Here is a 13,511-nt window from a genome sequence, read left to right as displayed (position 1 = left end):
GAGGAGGGAGAAGAGAGCGAGGAGGGAGGAGAGAAGGGAGGGAGGAGAGAGAGAGGAGGGGAGAGCGAGGAGGGGGAGAGCGAGGAGGGGGAGAGCGAGGAGGGGGAGAGCGAGGAGGGGGAAGCAAAGGAGGAGAGAGAGAAGAGAGAGCAGAGGAGGAGTGAGCAGAGGAGAAGAGAGAGGAGGGGGAGGAATAGAGAGAAGGAGAGAGAGGAGAAGAGCGCGAGGGGGAGGAGAGAGCGAGGGGGAGGAGAGAGCGAAGGGGAGGAGAGAGCGAGGGAAGGAGACAGAAGGAGGAGAGAGAAGGAGAGAGAGAAGGAGGAGAGGGATGAGGAAGAGAGAGAAAAGGAGGAGAGAGCGAGAGGAGAGCGAGGAGAGAGAGAGCGAGAAGGAGGAGGCGAGAGCGAGAAGGAGGAGGCGAGAGCGAGAAGGAGGAGGCGAGAGCGAGAAGGAGGCGAAAGAGCGAGAAGGAGACAAGAGAGAAGGAGAGAAAGAAAGAGGAGAGACAGAGGGAGGAGAGATAGACAGAAGAGGGGAAGATAGAAAAGAGGGAAGAGAGAAAGGAGGGAGGAGAGAGAGAGGAAGAGAGGAGAGAGAGAGGAGAGGAGAGAGAGAATGAGCAGAAGGAGGAGAGAGAGAGGGAGAGGGAGAGAGAGAATAGACAGAAGGAGGAGAGAGAGAAGGAGGAGGGAGAGTGAGAGAAGGAGGAGAGAGGGGGAGGGGGGAAGAAAGTAGGAGGGAGCGAGGGAGGAGAGAGACATGAGAGAGAGAGAGAGAGGAAGAGAAGGGAGAGAGAGGAGCAGAGGAGGAGAAGAGAGAGGAAGAGAAGGGAGAGAGAAAAGGAGTAGAAAGAGGGAGAGAGAAAGAGAGGGGAGGAGAGAGAGAGACAGAAGGAGGAGAGAGAGAAGGAGAGAGAAAAGGAGGAGAGCGAGGAGAGATAGACATGAAGAGAGAGAGGAAGCGAGGAAGAGAGAGAAAATGAGGAGAGCGAGAGGAGAGAGAGCGAGTGAGGAGAGCGCGAGAAGGAGGAGAGAGAGAGGGAGGAGAGAGAGGAGAAAGAGAGCAAGGAGAGAGCGAGGAGGTGGGAGAGCGAGGAGAGAGAGCGAGAGGGAGGAGAGCGAGAAGGAGGAGAGAGAGCGAGAAGGAGGAGAGAGAGCGAGGAGAGAGGAAGAGAGAAATGAGGAGGAGAGAGGGCGAGAGAAGGAGGAGAGAGAGGAAGAGAGGAAGAGAGAGAAAAGGAGGAGAGAGGTAGAGGACAGAGCGAGCGAGGAGAGACGAGGAGGAGAGCAAGGAGAAGGAGGCGAGAGAGAAGGAGGAGAGAAAGAAGGAGGAGAGAGAAAAGGAGGAGAGGGAGGAGAGAGGGAGGAGAGAGGAGTGGAGGAGAGAGAGCAGAAGGAGAGAGAGCGGGAAGGAGAGAGAGAGAAGGAGAGAGAAAAAGGAGAGAAGAGAGAGAGAGGGAGAGAGAGAGAGGGAGAAAGAGAAGAGAGCGAGGAAGAGCGAGGGAGGAGAGAGGAGGAGGAAGAGAGGGAGAAGAGAGCAGAGGAGTGAGCTTATAGAAGAGAGAGGAGGAGGAGGAAGAGAGAGAAGGAGAGAGAAGGAGGAGAGAGCGAGGGGGAGGAGAGAGAGCGAGAAGGAGGAGAGAGAGCGAGAAGGAGGAGAGAGAGCGAGGAGAGAGAGCGAGGAGAGAGGGAGGAGAGAGAGACAGAAGGAGGAGAGATCGAGAGAGGGACGAGAGAGAGAGAGGAGAGAGAGGAAGAGAGAGAAGGAGGAGAGAGAGAGAGGAGAGAGGAAGAGAGAAAAGGAAGAGAGAGCGAGCGAGGAGAGAGCGAGCGAGGAGAGAGAAAAGGAGGAGAGAGAAAAGGAGGAGAGAGAGGGAGGAGAGAAGGAGGAGAGAGCGAGGGAAGGAGGAGAGAGGAGGGAAGGAGGAGAGAGCGAGGGAGGGGAGAGCGAGGGAGGGAGAAGAGAGCGAGGGAGGGAGGAGAGAGAGAGGAGGGGGGAGAGGAGGAGGGGGAGAGCGAGGAGGGGGAGAGCGAGGAGGGGGAGAGCGAGGAGGGGGAGAGCGAGGAGGGGGAAGCAAAGGAGGAGAGAGAGAAGAGAGAGCAGAGGAGGAGTGAGCAGAGGAGAAGAGAGAGGAGGGGGAGGAATAGAGAGAAGGAGAGAGAGGAGAAGAGCGCGAGGGGGAGGAGAGAGCGAGGGGGAGGAGAGAGCGAGGGAAGGAGACAGAAGGAGGAGAGAGAAGGAGAGAGAGAAGGAGGAGAGGGATGAGGAAGAGAGAGAAAAGGAGGAGAGAGCGAGAGGAGAGCGAGGAGAGAGAGAGCGAGAAGGAGGAGGCGAGAGCGAGAAGGAGGAGGCGAGAGCGAGAAGGAGGAGGCGAGAGCGAGAAGGAGGAGGCGAGAGCGAGAAGGAGGAGGCGAGAGCGAGAAGGAGGAGGCGAGAGCGAGAAGGAGGAGGCGAAAGAGCGAGAAGGAGACAAGAGAGAAGGAGAGAAAGAAAGAGGAGAGACAGAGGGAGGAGAGATAGACAGAAGAGGGGAAGATAGAAAAGAGGGGAAGAGAGAGAGGAAGAGAAGGAGAGAGAGAGGAGAGGCAGAGAGAGAATGAGACAGAAGGAGGAGAGAGAGAGAGGAGAGGCAGAGAGAGAATGAGACAGAAGGAGGAGAGAGAGAAGGAGGAGGGAGAGTGAGAGAAGGAGGAGAGAGCGAGGGGAGAGAGCGAGGGAGGAGAAAGCTAGGGAGGAGAGCGAGGGAGGAGAGAGACATGAGGAGAGAGAGGAGAGAGGAAGAGAAGGGGAGAGAGCAGGAGCAGAGAGCGAGAAGAGAGAGGAAGAGAAGGGGAGAGAGAAAAGGAGTCAGAAAGAGGAGAGAGAAAGAGAGGGGAGGAGAGAGAGAGACAGAAGGAGGAGAGAGAGAAGGAGAGAGAAAAGGAGGAGAGCGAGGAGAGATAGACATGAAGAGAGAGAGGAAGCGAGGAAGAGAGAGAAAAGGAGGAGAGCGAGAGGAGAGAGAGAGTGGAGGAGAGTAGAAGAGAGAGAGGAGAGGAGAGAGAGAGGAAAAGAGAGGAGGAGAGAGAGAGGTGGGAGAGAGAAAGAGCGAGAGGGAGAGAGAGAGAGAGAGGAGAGAAGAAGGAGGAGAGGAGAGGGAGGAGAGAAAGAAGGAGAGAAGTCAGAGAGGAAGAGATGAGAAGGAGGAGGCGAGAGAGTTGAGTGAGGAGGGAAGACGAGGAGGAGGCGTAGAGAGAGAAGGAGGAGTGCGAAGAGCGAGAAGGAGAAAGAGAGAAGGAGAGAAAGAAAGAGGAGAGACAGAGGGAGGAGAGATAGACAGAAGAGGGGAAGAGAGAAAAGAGGGGAAGAGAGAAAGGAAGAGAAGGAGAGAGAGAGGAGAGGCAGAGAGAAAAGGAGAAAGAAGGAGGAGAGAGAAGGAGGAGGAGAGAGAGAAGGAGGAGAAAGCTAGGGAGGAGAGTGAGGGAGGAGAGAGACATGAGGAGAGAGAGGAGAGAGGAAGAGAAGGGGAGAGAGAAGGAGCAGAGAGCGAGAAGAGAGAGAGGAAGAGAAGGGGAGAGAGAAAAGGAGCTCAGAAAGAGGGAGAGAGAAAGAGAGAGGGAGAGAGAGAGAGACAGAAGGAGGAGAGAGAGAAGGAGAGAGAGAAAGGAGGAGACGATGAGAGAGGGAGGAGAGAGAGGGAGAGATAGACATGAGTAGAGAGGAAGGAGGAAGAGAGCGGAAAAGGAGGAGAGAGCGAGTGAGGAGAGCGCGAGAAGGAGGAGAGAGAGAGGGAGGAGAGAGAGAGGGAGGAGAGAGAGGAGAAAGAGAGCGAGGAGAGAGAGCGAGGAGAGAGAGAGGGAGGAGAGCGAGAGGGAGAGGGAGGAGAGGGAGGAGAGCAGAGGGAGGAGAGCGAGAGGGAGGAGAGCGAAGAGGGGGAGAGCGAGGAGGAGGAGAGAGAGGGGAAAGAGAGCGAGGAGAGAGCGAGGAGGTGGGAGAGCGAGGAGAGAGCGAGGAGGTGGGAGAGCGAGGAGAGAGAGGGAGAGGGAGGAGAGCGAGAGGGAGGAGAGCGAGAGGGAGGAGAGCGAGAGGGAGGAGAGCGAGAGGGAGGAGAGCGAGGAGGGGGAGAGCGAGGGAGGAGAGAGCGAGGAGGGGGAGAGGAAGAGAAGGGGAGAGAGAGGAGAGGCAGAGAGAGAGGAGAGGCAGAGAGAGAAAGAGAGAGAGGAGGAGAGTGAGAGACAGGAGGAGTGAGCGAAGGAGGAGAGAAAGCGAGGGGAGAGAGCGAGGGGGAGAGAGACGAGGAGGAGATAGACATAAGGAGGAGAGAGCGGAAGAGAAGGGGAGAGAGGAGAGCGAGGGGAGGGGGAGAGAGCGAGGGGGAGAGAGCGGAGAGAGCGAGAGGGAGAGAGGGAGAGAGCGAGGGGGGAGAGAGCGAGGGGGAGGAGAGATAGACATAAGGAGGAGAGAGAGGAAGAGAAGGGAGAGCGTAGGGGAGAGAGAGCGAGGGGGGAGAGAGCGAGGGGGGAGAGAGCGAGGGGGGAGAGAGCGAGGGGAGAGAGCGAGGGGGGAGAGAGCGAGGGGGAGAGAGAGGGGGAGGAGAGCAAGAGAGGAAGAGAAGGGGAGAGAGAAAAGGAGACGGAAGAGAAGGGGAAGAGAGAAAAGGAGACAGAAGGAGGAGAGAGAAGGAGAGAGAGAAGGAGGAGAGGGAGGAGAGAGAGGAAGAGAGAGAAAAGGAGGAGAGAGCGAGAGGAGAGAGAGAGAGAGCGAGGGGAGAGCGAGGAGAGAGAGGAGAGAGAAAAGGAGGAGAGCGAGAGGAGAGAGAGCGAGAAGGAGGAGTCGAGAGAGCGAGAAGGAGGAGGCGAGAGAGCGAGAAGGAGGAGGCAAGAGAGCGAGAAGGAGGCGAGAGAGCGAGAAGGAGACAAGAGAGAAGGAGAGAAAGAAAGAGGAGAGACAGAGGGAGGAGAGATAGACAGAAGAGGGGAAGAGAGAAAAGAGGGTAAGAGAGAAAGGAGGAGGAGAGAGAGAGGAAGAGAAGGAGAGAGAGAGGAGAGGCAGAGAGAGAAAAGGAGACAGAAGGAGGAGAGAGAGAAGGAGGAGGGAGAGTGAGAGGAGGAGAGAGCGAGGGGAGAGAGTGAGGGAGGAGAAAGCTAGGGAGGAGAGCGACGGGAGGAGAGAGACATGAGGAGAGAGAGGAAGAGAAGGGGAGAGAGAAAAGGAGTCAAAAAGAGAAGAGAGAAAGAGAGGGGAGGAGAGAGAGACAGAAGGAGGAGAGAGAGAAGGAGAGAGAAAAGGAGGAGAGCGAGAGAGGGAGGAGAGAGAGGAGAGATAGACATGAGGAGAGAGAGGAAGCGAGGAAGAGAGAAAAGGAGGAGAGAGCGAGAGGAGAGAGAGAGAGAGGGAGGAGAGAGAGGAGAAAGAGAGCGAGGAGAGAGCGAGGAGGTGGGAGAGCGAGGAGAGAGAGCGAGAGGGAGGAGAGCGAGAGGGAGGAGAGGGAGGAGAGCGAGAGGGAGGAGAGCGAGGAGGAGGAGAGAGCGAGGAGGAGGAGAGAGAGAGGGAGGAGAGAGAGGAGAAAGAGAGAGAGGAGAGAGCGAGGAGAGAGCGAGGAGGTGGGAGAGCGAGTAGAGAGAGACGGAGGAGAGAGAGGAGAGCGAGAGGGAGGAGAGCGAGAGGGAGGAGAGCGAGAGGGAGGAGAGCGAGGAGGGGGAGAGCGAGGGAGGAGAGAGCGAGGGAGGAGAGAGCGAGGGAGGAGAGAGCGAGGGAGGAGAGAGGAAGAGAGAGGAAGAGAAGGAGGAGAGAGGAAGAGACGGAGGAGAGAGAAGAGGAGGAGAGAGCGAGAGGGAGGAGAGCGAGAGGGAGGAGAGATAGACATGAGGAGAGAGAGGAAGCGAGGAAGAGAGAGAAAAGGAGGAGAGAGAGGGAGAAGAGAGGGAGAAGAGAGGGAGGAGAGCGAGAGGGAGGAGAGCGAGAGGGAGGAGAGCGAGAGGGAGGAGAGCGAGAGGGAGGAGAGGGAGGAGAGCGAGAGGGAGGAGAGCGAGGAGAGCGAGGGGGGGAGCGCGAGGGAGGAGAGAGAAAAGGAGGAGAGAGCGAGAGGAGAGAAAGTGATGGAGGAGAGAGCGAGGAGGAGGAGGCGAGAGAGCGAGAAGGAGACAAGAGAGAAGGAGAGAAAGAAAGAGGAGAGACAGAGGGAGGAGAGGGAGGAGAGCGAGGAGGAGGAGAGAGAGAGGAGAAAGAGAGAGGAGAGAGCGAGGAGAGAGCGAGGAGGTGGGAGAGCGAGGAGAGAGAGGGAGAGGGAGGAGAGAGAGGAGAGTGAGAGGGAGGAGAGCGAGAGGGAGGAGAGCGAGAGGGAGGAGAGCGAGGAGGGGGAGAGCGAGGGAGGAGAGAGCGAGGGAGGAGAGAGCGAGGGAGGAGAGAGGAAGAGAGAGGAAGAGAAGGAGGAGAGAGGAAGAGACGGAGGAGAGAGAAAAGGAGGAGAGAGCGAGAGGGAGGAGAGCGAGAGGGAGGAGAGCGAGAGGGAGGAGAGATAGACATGAGGAGAGAGAGGAAGCGAGGAAGAGAGAGAAAAGGAGGAGAGAGAGGGAGGAGAGCGAGAGGGAGGAGAGCGAGAGGGAGGAGAGCGAGAGGAGCGAGAGGGAGGAGAGCGAGAGGGAGGAGAGCGAGAGCGAGGAGAGCGAGGGGGGGAGCGCGAGGGAGGAGAGAGAAAAGGAGGAGAGAGCGAGAGGAGAGAAAGTGATGGAGGAGAGAGCGAGGAGGAGAGCGAGAGAGGAGAGAGAGTGAGGGAGAAGAGAGATGAGGAGGAGAGAGGAATAGAGAGAGGAGGAGAGAGACAGGAAGCTGAATAGAGAGAGACAGGAGGAGGAAAGAGAGAGCGAGGAGGAGAGAGAGCGAGGAGGAGAGAGAGCGAGGAGGAGGAGAGAGCGAGGAGGAGGAGAGAGCGAGGAGGAGGAGAGAGCGGAGGAGGGAGGAGAGAGCGAGGGAGGAGAGAGGAAGAGAGGAAGAGAAGGGGAGAGAGAGGAGAGGCAGAGAGAGAAAGAGAGAGAGGAGGAGAGTGAGAGACAGGAGGAGGGAGAGGAGGAGGAGTGAGCGAAGGAGGAGGAGTGAGCGAAGGAGGAGAGAAAGCGAGGGGAGAGAGCGAGGGGAGAGAGCGAGGGGAGAGATAGACATAAGGAGGAGAGAGAGGAAGAGAAGGGGAGAGAGAAAAAAGGAGACAGAAGGAGAGAGAGAGAGAGGGGAGGAGAGAGAGAGGAGAGAGAAGAGAGAGAGAAGGAGAGGGAGCAAGAAGGAGGAGAGCGAGGAGAGAGAGCGAGGAGAGAGCGAGAGAGAGGAGAGAGAGAGAAGGAGGAGCGAGAGAGCGAGGAGAGGGAGAGCGAGGAGAGAGAGAGCGAGGAGAGAGCGGAGAGAGAGCGGAGAGAGAGCGGAGAAAGAAAAGGAGGAGAGAGCGGAGAGAGAGAGAGGAGAGAGAAAAGGAGGAGAGAGCGAGAGGAGAGAGAAAAGGAGGAGAGAGCGAGAGGAGAGAGAGTGAGGGAGGAGAGAGCGAGGAGGCGAGAGAGAAGGAGAGAGAGCGAGAAGGAGGCGATAGAAGGAGAGAAAGAAGGAGAGAAAGGAGGGGAGCGAGAGAGTGAGGAGAGAAAGGAGAGAAAGGAGAGAAAGGAGAGAGAGTGGGAGGAGAGAGAGGGAGGAGAGAGAGAGGGAGGAGAGAGAGAGGGAGGAGAAAGAAAAAATGAGGAGAGCGCGAGAGGAGAGCGAGAGAAGGAGGCGAGAGAGGAGGAGAGAAAGGAGGAGGAGAGGGAGGAGAGCGAGCGAGGAGAGAGAGCGAGGGAGGAGAGAGAGCGAGGGAGGAGAGGGAGGAGAGAGAGCGAGGGAGGAGAGGGAGGAGGGAGAGCGAGGGAGGAGAGGGAGGAGGGAGAGAGGGGAGAGGGGAGAGAGAAGAAAAAATGAGGAGAGAGCGAGAGGAGAGCGCGAGAAGGAGGAGAGAGAGGAGGAGAGAAAGGAGGAGGAGAGGGAGGAGAGCGAGCGAGGGAGGAGAGAGCGCGAGGGAGGAGAGAGAGCGAGGAGGGAGAGAGGGGAGAGGGGAGAGAGAGAAGAAAAAATGAGGAGAGAGCGAGAGGAGAGCGCGAGAAGGAGAGAGAGCGAGAAGGAGGCGAGTGAGCGAGGAGAGAGAGAAGGAGGCGAGTGAGCGAGGAGAGAGAGAGTGAGGAGGAGAGCGAGAGGGAAGAGTGAGAGCGAGGAGAGAGAGAGAGCGAGGAGAGAGAGAGCGAGGAGAGAGAGAGCGCGAGGAGAGAGAGAGCGCGGAAGAGAAGGAAGAGAGAGGAAGAGAAGGAAGAGAGAGGAAGAGAAGGAAGACAGAGCGAGAGGGAGGAGAGAGCGAGAGAAGGAGGAGAGAGCGAGAGAAGGAGGAGAGAGCGAGAAGGAGGAGAGAGAGCGAGAAGGAGGCGAGAGAGCGAGGAGAGAGCGAGCGAGGAGAGAGCGAGCGAGGAGAGAGCGCGAGGAGAGAGCGCGAGGAGAGAGCGCGAGGAGAGAGAGCGCGAGGAGAGAGAGCGCGAGGAGAGAGAGCGCGAGGAGAGAGAGCGTGAGGAGAGAGAGCGCGAGGAAGAGAAGGAAGAGAGAGCGAGAGAAGGAGGAGAGAGCGAGAAGGAGGATAGACGAGAAAGGAGGAGATAGGCAGAGGAAGGACGAGAGAGGAGGAGAGAGAGCGCGAGAGAGAGCGAGGAAGAGCTATGAGAGAGAAAGCGAGGAGAGAGAGAGCGAGGAGAGAGAGAGCGAGGAGAGAGAGAGCGAGGAGAGAGAGAGCGAGGAGAGAGCGAGAGAAGGAGGAGAGAGCGAGAGAAGGAGGAGAGAGCGAGAGAAGGAGGAGAGAGCGAGAGAAGGAGGAGAGAGAGAGAGAAGGAGGAGAGAGCGAGAGGAGGAGAGAGCGAGAGAAGGAGTAGAGAGCGAGAGAAGGAGGAGAGAGCGAGAGAAGGAGGAGAGAGCGAGAGAAGGAGGAGAGAGCGAGTGTGTAAAAATAGGACTATAAACACACACCTTAATGGTCATCCCATTGCTGGAGTCACTCGCCTGTGCTGTCTGTAGGCTCTCCTCCATTGACTTAATCTGCTCATCTTTCTCTTGGATCCTTGAAACACAGAACGACAAAACTGTCCATGAATATGGCAAGCTGTTTCATAGCAGTTAATACGGGGAAAAGTGGTCTTTTCATCGACTTACTTGCTCTGTAGTGCGTCCACTATCGTCTGAGAGTAGGAAAAGACAAGCGGAATAAAAGAAAGAGGGAGAATCCATGAGGGAACGGGGTTGAGACTAGCAAAATAAAAAGACACAGCAGATCCGTGTGGGAAAGAAGTGTGTGTGTGTGTGTGTGTGTGTGTGTACACTTACATGTTCAGTAGTCTGCTGCTTTAAAGCCTCCATCTCTTGTTTCAGAGCCTCATTCTCTTGTCTTACAGTCTGACAGAGAAAGCAATTTGATTTCAAACACTTCAACATAATTTTTGTCTACACAATGCACGATCAAAACGGTGATATGTGGTGACCTAATCAAGCTCATTCCCCTGACCCTTGACCCCTGCTCACCTTCAATTCCTCCTCCTTATTGGCCACCTCAATCAGCCCCATCTTCAGCAGGTCCTCCACAGTCTTGATGTTCTCCTCCCTCTCTTGGAAACTGTGTGAGTGTGTGTGGGGGGGACAACACAAAGACAGACACAGTGAGACAGGGTCAACGTGAAGTATAGCATTGTTTTCTGGTGTGGTCTTAATGCTCTCCGTTCTCACATACCTCCTCTGGAACTGGTCCAAGGCCAGCTGAGAAGCAGTCTAGATGGGGAGAGGAGGAGGGAGAGGGTGTGTCAGAGAGTTATGCATACTGAGGGACTGGTAGATCACAGCAGGAGTTCCATCTATGAAAACAGGCGTTTCACTTCTGACCTGTTCAGAGATCTGAGTCTGCAGTTTCTGGAGCTCTAGCTTCAGTGACATGTTCTCATTGTGCATGGCCTGTGGAGGAGAGAGAAGAGAGGAGGGTGAGGGCAGGAAGCCCAGAGTCAACAACATTCAGCTCATACAAAGTAGAAATCACTATTAATTTGACAGTATGCATTTAGGTCTACAGTAATAGTTTGATATCTTTATCCTAATGACCATTTTCAGCTAATTTACTTTGTTTAATGAACAAAGGCGGCCCAAAGGGATTATCATAGTTCTGTTTTATAACTGTACTAGCTACTATGCTTCACAAAGAAATACATTCCATTTATAGTAAGCCCTCAAATCAATCCACTGTACTGTGAGCAGCATTCCTACAGCTCAACACATTCCATCCGGTTAACAGACCGTATTTTACAGGGCTGGTGTAATAATGGGGGTTTAGACAGTATTACAGAGTTTTACTGTAGGTACCTGCATGTTAGTTTCCCTGCTGGCGCCACTGCTCCTCTCGCCATTCAGGGAGTCCTCCAGACTCTTCCTCTGCAGCTCCTTCTCAGCCAGCCTGGACACAGTCAGCAACAAAACCCATAGGACAGGGACAAGAGTCAAAGAGGACATTATATGGAACTGAAGGACATTCAAGGATCAGGCTACACAGATGTGCAAGTGGGGTGGGGATTCATATCAAACGTGTAAACACTTACAGCTTCTGGAGCTCCTCAAAGTGGGAGACAGTAGAGGCCTGAAAGAGGAGAGAAGACCGTGGTCACAACACACTCACATATACATAGAAACATTAACTCTTGTTGATGAACTAAAGGGTGAAACATGTTGGTCCATACCTGTGAGCTCAACTGGGCCTGCAGAGTCTTAATCTGGGCCTGAAGGCCACTGTTTTCCTTCAGGAGATCCTGTCAGGATAAAAAGGATGTTCTTTTCAGTGCATACCAGAATATGAAAAATATAAATACAAAAATACTTCAGATATTTGGCCTATTTAAGAAGAAGCGTATTGTTTTATCCCGTAGTCTCTCAACTAAACCTGTTTCCCCTTTTTAACTACCCCTCTCCCTTGTTTCCGAATGGTTTGAGTGTGAAGTCCTGTTCACACCTGGCACAATAACTATAACATCCAAGTTTAACAGTCAACTGTAAATAATTGGTGAGTGTACACACTAGGGAACGTGTTATTGTTATCCACATCACATCTGTCATTACAACAATACGGGCTGTGTTCCCCTACCTGGACCTGCGCTGAGTTGTCAGTCAGGCTGTGCTGGGACACCTCCAGCAGCTGCATCACCTTCTGCTCCACCTGGTCCTTGGACACGATGGTGTCGGTCAGGCTGCTGTGCAGCGTCTGGATCTCCTTGTTCTTGTTGCTCATCTCCGTCTCCACCGCCAGCAGCTGGCTCTGCAGCTCTGAGAGAGGAGAGACACCAGACCCAGTCATATCACATTCGTCATATGTAACATTTGTTACATATTGACAATGGGTGGTGCATTAGCTTGAGTTTCAGAGGTCTGTTTATCGAATCTCTGTGATCACCTTCTTTAGCAGCATGAAGTTTCTCCCTCTCTGCGTTGACATTGTGGAGGTAGTTCTGGAGCTCGTCCCAGCGGCGCTTAGCTTCCTGCAGTTGAGCCTGGTGACCACGGGACAACACACAACACTTGGCACTTTAACAGTGTACATACACTGACACAACCTCTCACAATCCCGCTCACTGTACTGTGGTTATGGTGATAACACAGGAAAGGCAGACCTGGGTGTCTGTTGCAGGGAAGCAGTGTTTATACTGAGCACAAAGCTTCAAACAGCCCCACTTCCTGAGCCAACACAATCCTCCACTTCCCTGTTCTATTACACACCACCCAGCCCCCCCCCCCAGGACGGACGGACGGACACACACAGGCCCTCCCATGGTTACAGTGAGAAACCCTAAATAGTCCAGTCCAGGTCTCACCATGAAGGAGAGATTCCTTTGTGTTTAATCTCTGTTGGGCAGCCTAGTGAATAACTAAATAAGATGCCTGTGTGAGGCACGGCCCCTCCCCTGACAGACAGCATACCTCCAGCTGAGACACGTTCTGCTTGTAGTTGACCTCCAGCGACTTCCTCTGGTGCTCCTCCTGCTGCAGCTTGTTGTTGTTCTCCGCCAGCTCCTTCATCAGACCAGAGTACTCTGAGCGCAGCTGGTTCAGCTCCGACGACTGCCTGCCATGCACACCACAACCACTATTACAACCCACACACTCATCCATGCCTCAAAGGCAACTAGTATTCCTACAGTGCGATACAATACCAATCAAAGACCTTAACATCTTTACAATCTAGGAACAGATGGCTGGGAGGTGGCACTCACTTGCTCTCCATCTGGTTGGTGGCAGAGCTGACTGCGTCTCTCAGGATGCCGTTCTCCTGCTGCAGCCTGGCGATCTGACCCTCCAGCTGCTCCCTCAGCTTCTGGAACTACAGAGTACACAACACTGGGAGTCAGTACCACCGAACATACAGCATCAGACAAACACTCGTCTATGCTGCCTCAGGACTGACGTTGGAGTATAAAGCATGATAGTAAAAGGTGATGGAAGTTGAGGTTTGGCCTGTTTTAGTAAAGGTATCAGAGTGGTGGATGGTGGTCACCTTCATCTGCATGCCCTGGAGCTCTCCCTGGGATTTAGCCTGCATGACATTCAGCTCCTTCTCCAGTGCCCCACGCTGGTCCCTCAGAACAGCCTCCACTCTCACAGTCTTCTGCTTCTCCTGCTGCAGCTCCTAACACAGGAAAGGGCAGAAACGGCAGCGGATCAGTATTGGAATGAAATGCCACCCAGCCATGGCCAGAGTCCACAGGTAATCAACCAGTGATGTAGTCAATGGATATGTATTATTGTACCGGTATCTTCAGGTTATATTATGAGTCTGTATAGCTGCACCTTGCTGAGCTGCTGGACCTTGTCCTTGGCGATGGAGGCCTCCTCCTGCAGAGTGGTGAGGAGCCTCTCTCTCTCCAGGGATGAGGGGTCAGCCTTAGCTGCAGACTTCTGCCAAGCGTCCAGGGCAGACGGGTTCTTCTCTTTAAGCACAGTGACCACACTGACAGCCTCTGCCTGTGACAAGGCCAGACTGCCCAGGCCCAAAAGCAGCTCCTTCAGCTTCACCTCAGAGTTCTCTACAAATACACACACATACATGCAGAGGATGAACTATGATGTGTTATACAAGTGTTGCATGGCAGCGGAGTGGAATAGAAGGGTGCAGTGTAAATAGATTTATAAAATGTAATTGTTCATATGTCAGCTTTAAACATGGTATAGTAGCTATATTTTGGAGTGTAGGTTTCTCACCTTTATCCATCTCGTTCTTCTGTTTCTTGACACTCCCCTTGGAGGGCGCATCACCATGGTGGTTAGCAGGAGCTGCAGAGTCAGGCTGGACATCATCCACTTGGCCTGGTGGAGACCGAAACACATTGTCATATTTGGGGCCAGCCAAGGCACACAAATTGAGATAGTGGGCCCAAGGATTTAATTTTAAAAAATAGGCAGAGTAAAATTTGTTTTGCTTTCTGCTAGCAGCTTCGAACAATGTCTCTGAACCTGCTCTGATT

At 54.4% G+C, this 13,511-nt stretch overlaps 1 protein-coding gene across 2 annotated transcripts in view; it reads right to left on the bottom strand.

The window, feature by feature from the left end:
• The window catches only part of ktn1 (kinectin 1), a 58,359-nt gene that overhangs the window by 27,013 nt on the left and 17,835 nt on the right, over nt 1-13,511 (bottom strand). Inside the window, exons 4-19 of one of the 2 annotated variants that reach the window (XM_045209131.1) lie at nt 13,249-13,353; nt 12,838-13,073; nt 12,545-12,676; nt 12,264-12,370; nt 11,971-12,115; nt 11,447-11,543; nt 11,141-11,319; nt 10,740-10,808; nt 10,602-10,639; nt 10,369-10,459; nt 9,898-9,966; nt 9,749-9,786; nt 9,544-9,634; nt 9,349-9,417; nt 9,178-9,203; nt 9,028-9,085 (exon numbers count right to left, since the gene is read on the bottom strand). In XM_045209131.1, the coding sequence (XP_045065066.1) occupies nt 9,028-9,085; nt 9,178-9,203; nt 9,349-9,417; nt 9,544-9,634; nt 9,749-9,786; nt 9,898-9,966; nt 10,369-10,459; nt 10,602-10,639; nt 10,740-10,808; nt 11,141-11,319; nt 11,447-11,543; nt 11,971-12,115; nt 12,264-12,370; nt 12,545-12,676; nt 12,838-13,073; nt 13,249-13,353 (1,550 nt within the window). Of the gene's footprint in view, nt 1-8,994; nt 9,086-9,177; nt 9,204-9,348; nt 9,418-9,543; nt 9,635-9,748; nt 9,787-9,897; nt 9,967-10,368; nt 10,460-10,601; nt 10,640-10,739; nt 10,809-11,140; nt 11,320-11,446; nt 11,544-11,970; nt 12,116-12,263; nt 12,371-12,544; nt 12,677-12,837; nt 13,074-13,248; nt 13,354-13,511 lie in introns of both variants that reach the window. The other variant, XM_045209130.1, reaches the window with a different exon arrangement.

Source organism: Coregonus clupeaformis, chromosome 29, assembly GCF_020615455.1.
Source record: "Coregonus clupeaformis isolate EN_2021a chromosome 29, ASM2061545v1, whole genome shotgun sequence".
NCBI classification, from domain to species: Eukaryota; Metazoa; Chordata; class Actinopteri; order Salmoniformes; family Salmonidae; genus Coregonus; species Coregonus clupeaformis.
This window is presented reverse-complemented; position numbering and strand designations above follow the sequence as displayed.